The following is a 16,285-nucleotide window of genomic DNA, read 5'->3' as shown; positions in this document are numbered from 1 at the left end:
CCCATTTTATGAATGATTTCAAGTTTTATACAGTACTCCTTTTTTTTTCCTTTATACAGAAAAAAGTAAAAAACAAAAAAGCTCAGAAAACAACTATTTTAAAAGAATTAAAATTTTTGTAATTTTTTCCCCTTTCTTCTCTGGTAGCCTATGTGACTGATACCTCTTGTTCATGCGGCATTGAAAAAAATGTGTATTTTGTGTTTGATGTCGTTATGCAATTAAAAAAAAAGTCATGGGCATGAGCTTCTATAAGCTCAGGCCATCATTTGTTTACTGCATGGGTCGTGCACACTTCTAGAACACATCCATAACACATGTCAGTGCATCACTGTTACCTTCATGAGCATGTGGTGAATAGCACAAATGTGTTACACTGTATGAGCAACAGCTAAAAAAAATTATGTGTCCCTCACCATTGCCAGTTGGTGGCGATTGTCCTGTTGTATGTTGGCCTGTACCAATTGGGGGAAATTAGGGGGAAATCAAACAAACAAACATACAAACAAATCTAAATACATTTTGATTTTGTAGCCACAGGGAGTAAAAGCATTTGAAATGAAATGTAAAAAAAAAAGAGAGAGTGATGAAGCACAGTGGAGCCATATCTGTCTCTTATATAGTGTGAAAACACTTTAAACTCCAGTACACCAGGGTGCGCTATGCAGAATAAAATAACATCTTAACGCGTCAGAGTGTAATAGAAGTACACGAAAACAACATGCTGTTCATTTTGGTTCAAATCTAGTTGCAGATGTAGATCCAGACCTGCAGGCTAAAGCTAAGTGTATTCACTTTTAGACATAATGCTGTCAGAGGTATTACAGGGAACTGAACCGGGAGGATTTGTTATTATTCGAGGTGATAATATGAATATCTGCCTCACAAAACTATTTTCCCTGTTACATCAAAAACCTTTACACACATTTACCTCAAACTCTTGCGTGTTGTTTTTCTTTTTCAGACTCTGTGTGTTATTCTGGACGACCCCTGCTTAAGTATTACATAAACTGCGCCTTAAAGAGGTAGTGGGCTTTCATACAGGGTCGAAAATAAATGAAATGATACATTTTCACTACAATCTTAGACATTGTTAGTAAACACAACCAGACAGACCCAGTACATACCATTTTGTTGGAACACCCCAAGTAGTCGTAGGAAAAACACACCTGATGGTGGGAGAAAATTAACATGGGATGTGATTTCTTTACATCCCAAGCTGTAGATATAAGCAGGATATATATTAGTGACCTGTGAACTCCATTTGGTTTAATACTTTTCCACCAATGTAGATGAAACACTTCCATAACACGTCACCGTCAGCAATGACAAAGAACATGTGAAATACAGTCAGGGGTGTAAGGGATTAGTGATTATACTTTAACTCAATAGTCTGCAGCCTTTTCTTCTTTTTTTCCTCCTTCTTGGTTTTTTTTTATTATTTTTTTTTAATTATTTGCCATAATTGAGACCTTGTCATGTAATAATTTGCTATGAGTTCATATATATATATATATATATATATATATATATATATATATATATATATATCTGACTTTTTCTCTAAAGATGTTCGTACTGTTTATTTTTTCCTTAATGTACTTATGCGTAGTCATTTCTATACTTACTGGTACTCAAAATTCATTACATTTTGTACTATCTGTACGTTTTGTTCAATCTAAAAGTTAAATATACTTTCCGTTTCATTTTTAAGGGGGGAAGCTGTCCATGTGTTGGGGTTTGAAGTTCCCGAGCATGATTTTTCTGCCAAACTGGACAGCAGTTGCTTGAATCTGTGAGTCAATTATCAAGGCTTTAAATAGTCATGTTGATTTTTCTTCTTGCAGGTAATATGAAGTTAGTTTTGTATGTAGTATATGGTATTTTGTCAGCACAAAACAGTGAGCAGTCTCATAAGACAAAACTACAACTTGCTGTTAAGCTATTAACGTTTTTCCTCTTATAGGTTTCACTTTCACAATGCATACAGCGACCCTCTTGGCTGGACCAGGCAGTCGTTGTTCACAGTGAAGCACTTCAGTGCCACAGACATCACAAAGCTACTTCAGGAGACTCAACATGCCAAAGCATCAGTTCTCGTCATTGACTCGTTGTCTTTCGTAGTAAGACATCATGACCCTGTTGCTGTCTGTCAAGAACTTCAGAAGCTCAGGAAAGGTCTGTCGTCTCAGAAGTACTTTAATCCCAATGACTCATCTTTAACTGCATTAGATTAGATTATGTGCAGTGCAGCATATATTTGAAAGAACGTTAAATGGATAAATTATTAAGGTCTTATGGACGCATGCTAAATGTAGTTTGTGATGTTCTGAGCACAGGGTCAGCCATGATACAGCAGCATTGGAGCAGATTGTGTTGCTCAGAGGCCCAGCAGTAGCAGATTGAACCCCTGACCTTCTTCTGTCTAAACCAGAGCCTTAATTGTTGTCCATTTATAGAATATGATGTCAGCTGATACACATATTTTTCTGCTTGACAAGCAGGCAGCTCTGTAAGGATGATTTTTGGCCTACTACACATGGATCTTCATCAGCAAGGTGTTATTGGAGCTCTAAGCCACTTAGCCAGCACTGTAATTTCTGTTACACCTGTGAACAATGCACGCTACGCTGTGGCCAACACAACACATCGTAAAAAATCTGGAAAGGTTATGCAGAAGGTAATAAAGGTTAAACCTTATAGAAGATTGATAATGTCATAGTTGTTTGGTGGTATCAGTTTTGTATTTAAAAGTGATAAAAACTTCATTTGTTTTAAAGGAGGAGTTTTTCAGTTTAACAGAGGACTTGACATTATCAATAGAGTCTAAACCCAACAAGTTTGGAAATGTTCAAACAGACCTGCACACTGAGTCTGAGGTGAATTCATCAGTATTTGTTTCTAAAGAAGAACTCTAACATATGTAAACTGTATACACTATATGGCCAAATGTTTGCGGAAACCTGACCATCACACCCAAATGTGCTACTTGTATATTTCAGATGTAGTCTGCCTTTGCTGTTATAATTGCATACACTCTTTTGGGAAGGATTTCCACTAGATTTTGGAGTGTCTTTGGGGATTTGTATTCATTCAGCCACATTAGTGAGTCAGGTAATGATGTGAGGAATACTGGGGTTTAGTTACTGTTCCAGTTCACAGAAGTATGTTCAATGGGGTTGAGTTCAAGTTCTGTGCAGGACATTCAAGTTTTTTCAATTCAACCTTGGCCAGTGATGTTTTTGTGGAGCTTGCTCTATGAAGAGTGGCATGGTCATGCTGGAACAGATTTAGGCCTCTTAGTAACAGTGAAGGAAATTCTGAACTTTACAGCATCCAAGTACTGTCTATACAGTTGTCTGCTTCTGACTTTGCGGCAACAGTTTAAAGAAGATCTACAAATTTGTGTGAAGATCAGATGTCCACATACTTTTGGTTATATAGCATACATACACCCTGTGTTTGTGAACATGGTTTGCAGTGTTCCCCCTCTTTTTTCTTTCTTTTTCAGGTGGATCCAATGTCAAATTTGACTTTTAATCTTCGTTTGTCTGAGGTTGAAAGAGAGGCAAAGGAAAAAGTTGCTCTACCCTTTGTCTTCAGTGAAAAAAAGTAAGCTGAATCAATAATGGAGGATCAAACTATCTTGCTATTCTGATATTTTTAATTTGGGTTTCTTTAGTATCTCAAGTGTTAAGAGGAGGAGAGTAAAATCCAATACTGATGCAAACATCAAGTTCCCATATTTCCCATGTATACCCATATTTCTGTATTAACTTTATTAGGTGGTGTCGAATTTGGATGTTATTTAATGTTGTTAAAAAGAATTCAGGTAATGCATGTGTATGATATGTAATAAGTCAATATGATAAATGTTTGAGAGAGTTATTTCTGTTTTTTTGCTTTCTTTAAACAGAAAGTCTGCTCTCTTGAGGCAAGGCCAAGGTTCTGGTCGTGTTATGTATGAACCAGATGCCAATGATGATTTTGATGAAGAAGACCCAGATGATGACCTTGATGTCTAAAAGGTCCCTTTTGAACAATTTTAGGAACATTATTAGGTTTCCTAATTATTTTTTAAATAAATAAATAAATAAAAATAATAATCCTGAATATCAAATTACTTGTGTAATATTTTTGTTATTTGACCTACATTGATTAAAAGCTTGGCCAGTCATTTAAATCATATGCTGACTAAAACTACAGGTATTTACCAAAACATATTCAAGCTATAGTTGTATAGGTATAGTGGGCTGAAAGTGCAGTCTCTCAGGTTTAATTTGAGGGTATTTAAATCCAAATTGGAGGAAGGGTTTAGGAATTACAGCTCTTGAGGGTAGCCCCCCCCCCTTTTTTTTCCCCAAGGGACCAAAAGTAATTGGACAATTGAATCAAAAGCTGTTGCATGGACAGGTGTAGGCTATTCCTTCATTATTTCTTCATCAATTAAGCAGGTAAAAGGTCTGGAGTTGATTCTAAGTGTGGTATTTGCACTTGGAATCTGTTGCTGTGAACCTACATCATGCGTTCAAAAGAGCTCTCCATGCAAATCAAACAGGCCATCATTAGGCTTCAAAAACAAAACAAAATCCATCAGAGAGATAGTAGGAACATTAGGAGTTGCCAGATCAACAGTTTGGTACATTCTGAGCTCAGCGACATAAAAAGGCCTGCCCGTCCACGGAAGACAACAGTAGTAGATGATCACAGGATCCTCTTCATGGTAAAACAAAACCCATTCACAACATCCAGCCAAGTGAAGGACACTCTCCAGGAGGTAGGGGTGTCATTGTCACAGTCTACAATCAAGAGAAGACTTCATGAGAGCAAATACAGAGGGTTCACCACAAGGCACATTTTTTGGCAAATTTTGCCAAAAAAATCATCTTAAAAAAGCCTGACCAGTTCTGGAAAAGCATTCTTGGACGGATGAAACTAAGGTCAACCTTTATCAGAATGACGGGAAAAGTATGGAGAAGGCTTGGAACACCTCATGATCCAAAGCATACAACATCATCTGTAAAACATACTGGAGGCAGTGTAATGGCATGGGCATGCATGGCTTCCAGTGGCACTGGATCACTGGTGTTTATTGATGATGTGACAGAAGACAGAAGCAGCCGGATGAATTCTGAAGTGTATAGGAATATACTGTCTGCCCAGATTAAGCCAAATGCAGCAAATTTGATTGGATGGCATTTCGCAGTACAGAAGGACAACGATCCAAAACATACTGCAAAAGCATCGCAGGAGTTTTTTAAGGAAAAGAAATGGAATATTCTACAATGGCCGAACCAAACACCTGATCTCAACCTGATTAAACATGCATTTCACTTGCATTCACACAGCTGCAGTTAAGGCCTGGCAAAGCATCAGAAAGAAGGAAACCCAGTCTCTGGTGATGTCCATGGGCTCCAGACTTCAGGCAGTCATTGCCTGCAAAGGATTTTCAACAAAATATTAAAAATGAACATTTTATTATTATATTCATTTGTCCAATTACATTTGAGCCCCTGAAAATGGGGGGACTGTGCATATAAATGGTTGCAGTTCCTGAACCTTTTACTTGATATTTTTGTTCAAACCCTTGAATTAAAGCTGAAGGTCTGCTCTTCAATGGCATCTTGGTTTTTTAATTTTATTCTGGTGGCATACATAGCCAAAAGTATGAAAATTTTGCCTGTTTCCAAATATATATGGACCTATTGTACATATACACCTACAATTCTGAAGTAAACTATTGAGTATGTAATTTTTTGGATATTATCTTGTGATTTCTGTCATCACACCATGTTCTTTATTTAATTTTATTACTAAAATTTAAAATAAAGCATTATAATTTTGTTTGTAGATAAAATGGTCAAACAGAGGTACAAATTCTGAAGTGAACTTTTGAGTATGTAGTTTTTTGGATATTACCTTGTGATTTCTGTGCTTTCTGTCATCACTCTGTGCATTTCTGTCATGTTCTTTATTAATACAATTTAAAAATACATTATTAATAAAATAAAAACTTATTACAATTTTTTTTGTAGATAAAATGGTCAAACAGAGGTACACTTTCTTTTCTACTTTTGAATCATTTTGTGACCTTTTGGGAATATATATATATACACACATACACATATATATATATACACACACACACACACACGATATTAGACTCCCTGACAAAAGTCTTGTCGCCTATCCAAGTTGTAGATAACTTTCTATCCAACAGATAACTTTACTTCTAGTTGATCATTTAGAATCAGAAGTAGCTTATATGAAAGGCAAAGGCCTCTAGATTATGCTTATTTTACCAGAATAAAATCTTATCATGCCTTGATTTTCAATTATTTAATTAGGACAGAAAGGTCAGACTTTGCAAAAGTCTTGTCACTTAACAGAAATAACGTACAATACATAAAGTACAAGAACGTAAAGTCATGGTTCAGTGGAAAAAGAATTAATATTGTGTAAGACTCCCATGAGCTTGGAGGACTGCATCCATACTGTACATCTCGGCAATGACTCAAATAACTTATTAATAAAGTCATCTGGAATGGCAAAGAAAGCATTCTTGCAGGACTCCCAGAGTTCATCGAGATTCTTTAGTTTCATCTTCAGTGCTTCCTCCTTCATCTTACCCCTGACATGCTCAATAATGTTCATGTCTGGTGACTGGGTTAACCAATCCTGGAGCATCTTGACCTTCTTTGCTTTCAGGAACTTTGATGTCGAGGCTGAAGTATGAGAAGGAGTACCATCCTGCTGTGGTTTGGAATGTAATGGGCAGCAAGAATGTCTTGATACCTCAGGCTGTTGATGTTGCCAACCACTCTGAAGATCTCTCGCACACCCCCATACTGAATGTAACCCCAATGCATGATTTTTCTTCCACCAAACTTGACTGATTTCTGTGTGACTCTTGTGTCAGTGCGGGTTCCAATAGGTCTTCTGCAGTATTTGTGACGATTGGGATGCAGTTCAGTAGATGATTCATCGGGAAAAAACAACCTTCTGCCACTTTTCCACAGTCCATCCTTCCTGCAAGCTGTGGGCCTTGGCAAATGCAACACGGTTTTTTAGTTGTCTTCTGTTTAATGCTGGTTTCTGAGCACTAATTCGACCATTGAGACCATTGCGTGAGAGAATTCGACAAACTGTTCTTGTAGATACAGGGGTTTCTGGTGACCAGTTGTTATGTAGCTCTGCTGCAGTTGAAAAAGGGCTGGCCCTGGACTGTCGAACCAAAAAACGGTCCTCTCGAACAGTTGTCTTACGGGGTCTGCCTGACCTCAGCCTGTCATGAACTTCACCGGTTTCTTCAAATCTTTTTCTTATCCTCTCCACTTGACGTTTAGATACATTGAAGATGTAGCAGGAGACAGGAGACTTGGTCTTCAGGCTCTTGATGATCAGCACTTTGGTCTGTGGTTGAATCTTTGACATGCTGTCAGAGGTCAGGATGCATTTCAAATGAAGTTTGGGTGTGTGGGAACCTGGGAATGTGTTAATTACAGTATTTCTCACAGGTGAAGTTCTAATCTGTGATTATGTGAATCCTTTAAAGATGTGACAAGACTTTTGCCTAAACAAAGACTGACCTTTCTGTCCTAATTAAATAATTAAAAATCAAGGCATGATAAGATTTTATTTTGGTAAAATAAGTGTAATCTAGAGGCCTTTGCCACTTCTGATTCTAAATGATCAACTAGAAGTAAAGTTATTATTTGTTGTTCCTACAACTTGGATAGGCGACAAGACTTTTGTCAGGGAGTCTATATATATATATATACACACACACACACACACACGCGCGCGCACACACACCCACACAGACATAAAATTCCGAAGTGAAGTCTTGAGGCTTTCCGGAAGTGACGCAGTTTGACGGTTGTGCCGTGCAGCTCTGTTCCGGGTTTGGTGTGAACCGTCTCTCAGCACTGACTCTATATTAAATTAGCTGCACCCTTCAGTGGTGAGGAGGGAAAAAACACCGCGTTTATTGCCACGGCGTTCAGCTCGTTTCTGTTCTGGTTGTGTGTCGGATCTCATGTCACCCCTGAGTGTCGGTTCCGAGTCACATCGCTGCATAGAGAGATGTTTAGTTTGGTTCATTGAGCTGTGGACAAAACCCTGCTTTCTCTCTGCAGAGAAACCGCACACTTTCACTTATAGTCTTTAAAGGGTTTTACCGGGTTTAAAGCAGTAATAAGTGCAATATGAAAGGAGATTGATGTCCACAGACTTTTTGTGGATCTCATAAGGTTTGATTGGCCGGACAAAGTGACTTGTAGGGTGTTTATTTTTTTTGTAAACAACTTGTCGGTGTTATGGTGGACATGCTAAAGACTCGTCGGTGTTTGTTCTGTGTCCGCACTTTCTTCGGCTTGACGTCCAAATTATGGAGTTTATTCTTGTATATCCTCAGGAAACCCTTAAGAACGGTGAGTAAACCTACATTTCGCTTAAAAAACATCGAGATCGATTCCTTTTCGAGGCTGTTTACAGGTTTACACTAAACAAGACTTGGAAGAAAATGTACAAAAGTTTACAAACGGGTGTGAAAAGTTCACACGGCCATTCATTTATTATAAAATTGCGCCAACGTGTCGGGCAAGTTTTGCTAATTGTAACATTCCGTCTGCTATTAAGCGTGTTAAAGCACATCTCTGTGCTGATTGGCTAGAACAATAAGCCCCGCCCACTTTTAAGAGTACAATTACAATTGTTGTTGCAACTCACTGGAGCTGAGACAAAAATTCACACAAGACCAAAGAGAGGCTACACAGAGTTTAATTTTCAATTCACATCAAGTGCAAGTAATTATTCAATCTAAAATATTTGTTAGCTGTTACATAAAAGTGTCATTTAGAACAGGGACATCAAGACAACCTCTTAATTGTTAGATGGACCTTTTGAGACAGAACACACTTGGATCTATTATCTATAGACCTAATTAGTTTTTCAGTTAATGAGCTTGGGATAAAACCCACTTAAGTGACCAGGTTAATAAGATATAAAAAAGCGTAACACAAAAAACTTTCATAGTTGTCTTATGATTTGCACCTTTTTGTGATAAATGTAAGAAGTCACAAGTCTAGTGTTTAGGCTACATGGACCCTTGTAAATGGCATGTTGGTTATGTTATAAAATGTGTTCTAAAAACACAGTTTTGTCATCTTCAGGAAAATGAGGCAGCACAGAAAACCACAGCTAAACCACAGCAATAGTGTGTTTAGTCATTTTTTAAAAACTGGCTAACAGTGTTAACGTACCACATCATCACTTTAACGGTTGCCATTTTAAAAGCTAGTTTAGCCTATCTTGGTCTATGCTAAAGAGCTTATTATGTGCATGTCAGGAGCTGCTGAAGATGAGATGAAATGTGCATGAGGCAAAGGAGGTGTGATTCAAACACACGTCAGCAACCTGAGTCAACAACACGATCCATAGCCCATAACACACAGATTGTAATAATTAAGAAATTGTAATTACATATAGTATTAAATCTGTAGTTCTTTGACATTTCAAAAGTTTTCTGGGTTGTAACAATTAGTTTGTGTTAATCTGTGTGTAAAATGAAGTCTCCCGTTGCCCTTACATATGCTTATGTACAAACATAAACGTATGTTTATGGCTTGTCTTTTAGATCACAATTATAAAGTACCTATGTCCACTCCATCAAATGTTGTTTTATTCCTAAAGCTGTGCAATGTTTTAAGAATTTTGTCCTTAAAGGTACACAAACACTGTTAGCCATTGGCTGAAACAGTCTAACAACCAGATGACTATACAGAAGCTCCAGTGTGAATGAATGAACTGACTGACTGCCGTGCACTTGCTTACCACCGAATCACTTCTGAAATAAATAAATAAAAAAAATAAATAAATCAGTCGACCTCTTAAATACCAGAATCTTTCACTCCCATTTGGTCTCTTTACACTCTCAGGTATGTTCACTCTGACTATCTGTGACTTCGACAGTCACCTTATTAACAGACTACTTTCAAGTGGGATATGACATATACACTTTCTGTTGATTTTTACCCTACGCTGCCCATACAGGATTGTCAGGGTGATTTACAACAGCTTAGAAACACAGTATTCTGTCTGCCAGTATTCTGTCTGCCAAACATATAAGTGCATGTTTTTTTTTTTTTTTTAAAGAAACATCCTCTGCAGTCAAGCTTTAATAAATACAGAAATGCTGACCACTTCTAAGCAGGGGTTTCAGTCATGTTACAGTCAGCCCAACATCTGATGGGGTCAGCTTGGCTCACAGACTCAGTGTAAGTGCGTTCAGTATGAGTCCAGCCCCTATAGGCTAGAACAAAACCTCCCTTTTAAAATGCCATTCATCCTTCACCCTGGCTACCCCTTCTGTTTGCCCTTGCATTCCCACCAGCTCCAGCCCTTAAAGCTAAATATAGCTTGAGAGTGAAGAATTCAGGGGGAAGGAACAAGAGACAGAAGTGTAAAAGTCTCAGAAATGGAGGGAAAATGTAACAAGTAAAAACTTTTCTCCAAATCTAAGATCATGGCTCTTAACTCTGGCTATTGTAATTTTGTTTTGGTCTGTATGATATGACCGTTTACATTTTGGTGACCTGTCTGGAACTGAAAACATGGATGAAGTAGCAAACTGTTTTTGTAAATTTAAACATCATCTTTGGATAAATCCCAAGAATGAATGAAAGAAATGGATGAATTAATGGATTGAATAAGGGATTTATGCCTATTTGCCCACATTTCTGGATTTGTGTAATTGCTTTGCTTTCTGAATGTCTTTAATTTCAGTGAGCTCTTTTAATGAATGAATTAATTTTATTAATAGCAATACATCACAATGATATTGATTTAATTCATTTGATCTAGATATTGAATTTGTCTAGTCTGTAATTCTGATCACCGATCACTGATTCTATAACCGAGTGCTTTTAGAAAATAGTTAAAACTCTGAATTTAAACTTTAATTAGAACTCTTAAAGATTTGTTTGGTCACTCTTGGGGGACTTATAAAAGCTGTAGGTTTTCATTTTGCTTGAGTCAGTTATTTGTACTGGGCATCTAACGTTAGACATGATCACAACTGTGACATTTTAATAAACTAAGAATATGTAGCTAAGAATTTGTGAAGCCTTTGTTTTTCTAAGATTATGTAAGTGTTATATCTTGCTTTGTACTGAATTTTACTTTACAGCTTTGTAAGTTTCCTTCTTATTGTTTTTTTTGTCTTTTCCTTATCCTAGATTATCCAATATCAGACAGTGAGATATGACACTTTACCTTTGTCACCGTTGTCTAGAACCAGACTTGGTGAGTATCTGTCTTTCTCACTTCACTCCAAACTGTGCAGTGTTCTATAGTAACATGTGAACTAGGGACAGTAATCTTTCCGGGTCAGTTTTATTTGTTTAGACACTCAGCACATTTACAGAAAACAAAGACTATCTCTACATTCTGAATGATGAAGGAGAGACTTTGAGAGGAACCAGGCCCAAACGGATATCCAGCCCTATATGGACAGCACAGTATCTCTGTCGAAGCGTGTAGCAGTCCATGTGAAGCATGCTCAGTATTAGGCACACAGCAGTACCTTTTTTATTTTTAATTAATTATTCAATTGGTTATAGTTTCTCCAAGTTTCAGTGACTATGGAATAAATGAAGTGAAATCACAGCAAATCATGCAACAAGTATTGATCAGCTGAAAGAGCAACAATAAAACAACACAAACAAATGCTTAATCATTTCTAATGTAAGACTGGTTTATTGGACAAACCTCAGAAGATCTAAAGTGAGGCTTTGTTTTGCTGTACTGTTTTCAACGGCCTATAGCGGCAGAAGAGTCTGTGTATATATACACATCAGTTCCTGACCAATATATGTGTGTGTTTGCATGTTTTGGCAGATGCAGTAAAGCGGAAGATTCTGGTTTTAGACCTCGATGAGACATTGATTCACTCTCATCACGACGGGGTTCTGAGACCATCAGTAAAGCCTGGGACTCCACCAGACTTTATACTTAAAGTAAGAAATGCGTTATGTGGTGTTTTGTACTGTTTAACTTTGAGACATTGACAACATGCACAAAGCTGAGAACTTTGTTCAACTTCGAGAGACTGTTGCCTGTAGCCAGATGAAATTTCATTAGGATTCTGGTAATCAAGAATGGCTTCCTTTATATTAGTACATAAAATCTTATTCATTAAAAAACAGATTACAAAAAAATAGATAGGAGCTGTTTTATAATAGAATAGATCTTTATTTTTGTTGTGTAAAACAATGAAAAACTGTTTAGCAGCTATGCAACTTTAGCAGCAAACAAACATTGTAAACAAGTTCTTAAACAGCAATATATAGGACAGGTATACAATATAAACAGACAAGGACACAGGACACAATATATGGTAATGTAAATATACATCAGTTCATACAAAAACAAAAAAAAGCTGATTAAGTTTGTGAAGCGCTGGGCCTCTACGTCTAGACATCAAATGTGTCTTTCCTTATTAACTCATTTTAGGGCAAGTTGTTTGTTGGGGAGTAGGCTAGTCAGAGCCACCAGATGGTGGCTTAGTGGTTAGCATTTTTGCCTCGCACCTTTTGCCTCCACCGTTTGTGTGCAGAGTTTGAATGTTCTTCCCGTGCTGCAGGGGTTTCTTGCTGATGTTCAGGTCACCAAATAAATTGTTCTTGAAATCAGGTATCATCATGTACCCCAAAAGTCTCTGGTTTGTTGAGCAAAATTTAGATTTGCATAGTTTTTTTTTTATATAATTTCAGCCAAACTTTAACACCTACTTTTTTATCTATGTATCACTGTCTTATCTCAAAGCCTAATGTATCCAGCTGTCATAACTGTTCCAATCTGGCCATTTTTTCTTTTTTTTAGGTTGTTATAGAGAAGCACCCAGTCAGATTCTTTGTGCATAAAAGACCCCATGTGGACTTCTTCTTGGAGGTGGTCAGTCAGTGGTATGAGCTTGTAGTGTTCACTGCAAGCATGGAAATCTATGGATCTGCAGTAGCGGATAAGCTGGACAACAACAAAGGCATCTTGAAACGCAGATACTACAGGCAGGCGAGTGACAGAAATGGCTACCATGTTCACACTCACATTGCTCACTATAGACAGTTTTATATAAAGCACTATAAGGCCACAATGAGGCCAACACTGTCAATTAGACCCCATTTACATAAGGGTGCACAGCAAATTCATCACAGTTTGTATGATTCAGAATTATCTTTTGATAGGATGGATATCTTTTTCCTCAATATCCATCCTGGCACCTAAATTTCAAGCTAAAAGAAATCTCTGAATTTTTGTACAGCTGTGTGTGTTGAACTACAGCACTACAAAATGGTTGATGCCCAAATTTTATGCCTAAAGCTGTCAACACTAGAGATGTTCATTTCCTTATTGTATGTCTCCTACAGCATTGCACGCTGGATCTGGGTAGTTATATAAAAGACCTGTCAATCATACATGGTGATCTTTCCAGTATAGCCATTCTTGACAACTCTCCTGCAGTGTATCGCAGTCATCCAGGTAACATATCAATCTGCTATATAAATATAGGAGAGAGTTTGTGTGATTGTGCACCTTTTGTGAGGGAGGGAGTGGAAGTGAGTTTGAGTGAGGGAGTGTGTGGGTAGTGGAGTGGGTGGTTATAATGTGTAGGTCATTGATTATGAACATAGTCAGTTCTGTCTGAACACTATAGCAACAATGATTTTTTTTTTTCCATTTTTAAGACCTGTTTTTCCATATGCACATAGTTGTCTGGAAAACATTAAGTTTCAGAAAACATTAAGTTCATTGCTTTTAACAGTACCGGGAGTCTAGAGACAACCTCGTTGCATAATGGTAATGGTCCACCAATGCTCTGTATAGAATATGAATGTAAGAGAGGAGAGAAATAATTTGTCAAAGTAAAATCATAATAGAACATATAGATGGTTTTTATAATGACTTACTGGATTTCAGAAAAATGAGTAGCTTTTTGACATGAACAATAGTTTGATGTCTCACTTCCTGCTGACTTAAAATACTCCACACACAAATGTCACATCGTCACTTTCTGTGACTTTGTAGCCAGTGAATAAGACATGATGAAGTATACTGTATACTGGCTCAGGGTTTTTAACAGTGATCCTATATAGAGATTAATCTGTTTTTAAAATGGTATGATGGACCTAAACAGCAAATTCTCACCCCACCCTTTAACCACACTTCTGGCTCTTTAGCCAACTATTTATAATAAACTTAACATGGTTACTATTTGCTACAACTTTAATGTCAGAGCTATAATGGTATAGTAGAACAGATTTGACAGAGCAGTTTTATACCATAAATGATTTCTTTTTGTTCACAGATAATGCAATACCTATAAAATCATGGTTCAGTGATCCCAGTGATACAGCACTTCTAAACCTTCTGCCAATGTTGGATGCATTAAGGTGAGGATTTAAGCAGAAATTGCAAAATATCATAATTTTCCTAACCAAACTCTTATTGTTTGTTTTAAAATGACTTCTTTCTACAGATTCACAGCTGATGTTCGGTCTGTTCTTAGCCGAAACCTGCACCAGCATCAACTCTGGTGATCGTTCCACCGAGAGACACTGAGTTATGTTTTTAACTTCTCCTCATCCGGACTCTGCCTCTCAGTTCCTATCCCTCTTTCTTACAACAGCAGCATGAGTGCGTGATCAGGTGAACTTGCTAATGAAAACTGCAAACTGAACTTGCTTGAAGGAAGGAATATACCTCTGTGTATTTTCCGTCTCAATACTGGAGTTTTGAATTTTTTCTGGAATGACTGTGCTCAATCCTGTGAGCTCGGTTACAGAACCCTGAAGAGACAGTTTTATTCATACAGTGCCATGGTTTTAATACGACAGACTTGATTAGTCTGCATTTCTCAGGTTATTGGAAATGGACAGTGTTTTCCATCTTGTGATTATGTGCATGAGAGAAAACTGAGCAGTAATTTTTTTAGTCCCTGTTTCTACTACTCACGAAAGTGAGTGTAAACAGGTGTTTTTGATTTTTCTTTTTTTTTCTTTCCCCCCTTTTTTTTGCCTAATGTCTAATTTGGACAGAGAAATAAGTGGAACATCTAGATGTCCTTAGTTTCTTGATCCATACAATGTTGTCATAACACATTTTGAGGTTATTGGACTGTTGTTAATGTGCCATGTTTAATGACAGGAGTATTTAATGGTTTATGTTTTTAACGGACAAATTTTAGTTGGCAATTTGACTTTTTTTTTTTTTTTTTTTTTTTAATCCTTCTGAACAGCATCCGGTACGTTAGTGGGATGCTTTCAGAGAAGTAAGTCTTCTGTACAAACTTCAGAATAAAAAAAAAAATGCAACATGTTCTTCACACACATTTATAAAGAAATGCAAGGGATGAATATTGTGTTGTAGGTGTCTGTATAAATGTACTGAACAGTTGGCTAAGCAACTGCTACTATTTTGTTTTTATGTTTACCTGCTCATTAGTATGAGATACTGCTCAGGTCTCAGGGCAGCTTCCTTGGACTCCAGTCCTGAGATTAATAAAACACATGACATTGTGAAGTTTGCCTGTTTTTTTTAATTTTTTTTATTGTTTAGTTTATTAATTTATAAAGCACGTTTAAAGACAACAGCCGTTGCAGCCAAAGTGCTGTACATCAAGTAAAAACAAACAAGAATAGTGCAAAAATAAAAACACAAACCAAAAAAAAAAAACAACATAAAATTCTACACCATTCAAACAGTTCAAACATACAGAATATAAGTGGGTTTTTAAAGCAGATTTAAACAATGAGACAGTATAGCAGATCTTAAATGAAGAGGGAGATTGTTCCACAACTTTGGAGCTGCCGTAGCAAAAGCCCGATCACCCTTAGTTTTAAAATGTGCACGAGGTACCGAGAGAAGGAATTGATTAGCAGACCGAAGAGATCTAGGGCTAGGGTACGGAGTGAGGAGCAAGTATTGCCTGCAAGTTAACCAATATTTGAGCTTGGGTTTGTTGTAGCTCAGTGTAACTGATCTGGCTAAAAAGAGCTCAGGGTTTATCCAAACGGAAAAAGATTTTTAATCAATTTTAGTTACCTTAAACCATATGATAAAACTGTACAGTGCTGAATTTCAGCTGTGGCCTGAAAATGCTGATTAATCCCAGACAGCATGCCAACATGTTTGTTAATGTGCAAAAATCATCTTGATTTTATTTGCATGTTCTGTGTGCCAGAAAAAAGACAGTATGTCAGTAAAGGAAGTAACATGTTCTAGATTT

General features: G+C 37.1%; 2 protein-coding genes across 3 annotated transcripts; both read left to right on the top strand.

Moving 5' to 3' along the window:
- The first annotated feature begins 703 nt into the window (after positions 1-703).
- Positions 704-4,120, top strand: elp5 (elongator acetyltransferase complex subunit 5). Of its 2 annotated transcripts, none has more exons than XM_060874439.1 (8): positions 704-861; positions 965-1,025; positions 1,715-1,795; positions 1,967-2,178; positions 2,505-2,680; positions 2,781-2,879; positions 3,512-3,612; positions 3,917-4,120. In XM_060874439.1, exons 1-8 carry the CDS (start codon positions 807-809, stop codon positions 4,023-4,025), a joined length of 894 nt encoding a protein of 297 aa, XP_060730422.1. In that variant the 5' UTR covers positions 704-806; the 3' UTR covers positions 4,026-4,120. The 2 variants fall into 2 exon arrangements, with proteins under 2 accessions (XP_060730422.1, XP_060730421.1); XM_060874438.1 differs by having other exon boundaries at positions 2,502-2,680.
- A 3,767-nt stretch (positions 4,121-7,887) lies between these two features.
- On the top strand, positions 7,888-15,579 carry ctdnep1b (CTD nuclear envelope phosphatase 1b). Its single transcript, XM_060874436.1, has 7 exons — positions 7,888-8,432; positions 11,238-11,304; positions 11,899-12,017; positions 12,883-13,071; positions 13,428-13,539; positions 14,366-14,450; positions 14,537-15,579. Exons 1-7 carry the CDS (start codon positions 8,319-8,321, stop codon positions 14,595-14,597), a joined length of 747 nt encoding a protein of 248 aa, XP_060730419.1. The 5' UTR covers positions 7,888-8,318; the 3' UTR covers positions 14,598-15,579.
- Positions 15,580-16,285: the final 706 nt, after the last annotated feature.

The sequence above is a fragment of the Tachysurus vachellii genome, chromosome 7, assembly GCF_030014155.1.
Source record: "Tachysurus vachellii isolate PV-2020 chromosome 7, HZAU_Pvac_v1, whole genome shotgun sequence".
Taxonomy (NCBI): domain Eukaryota; kingdom Metazoa; phylum Chordata; class Actinopteri; order Siluriformes; family Bagridae; genus Tachysurus; species Tachysurus vachellii.
Note: the sequence above shows the minus strand (reverse complement) of the source record. Positions and strands in the feature narration are given on the sequence as shown.

Bases quoted from the DNA above. Each gene is read 5' to 3' on its own strand.
- elp5 (XM_060874438.1), top strand. From the start codon at position 807: ATGCTGTCAGAGGTATTACAGGGAACTGAACCGGGAGGATTTGTTATT. The intron at 2,681-2,780 runs GTAATAAAGGTT...TTTGTTTTAAAG, and splicing joins CTGGAAAGGTTATGCAGAAG to GAGGAGTTTTTCAGTTTAAC. The intron at 2,880-3,511 runs GTGAATTCATCA...TTTCTTTTTCAG, and splicing joins ACCTGCACACTGAGTCTGAG to GTGGATCCAATGTCAAATTT.
- ctdnep1b (XM_060874436.1), top strand. From the start codon at position 8,319: ATGGTGGACATGCTAAAGACTCGTCGGTGTTTGTTCTGTGTCCGCACT. The intron at 8,433-11,237 runs GTGAGTAAACCT...TCCTTATCCTAG, and splicing joins TCAGGAAACCCTTAAGAACG to ATTATCCAATATCAGACAGT. The intron at 14,451-14,536 runs GTGAGGATTTAA...TTCTTTCTACAG, and splicing joins CCAATGTTGGATGCATTAAG to ATTCACAGCTGATGTTCGGT.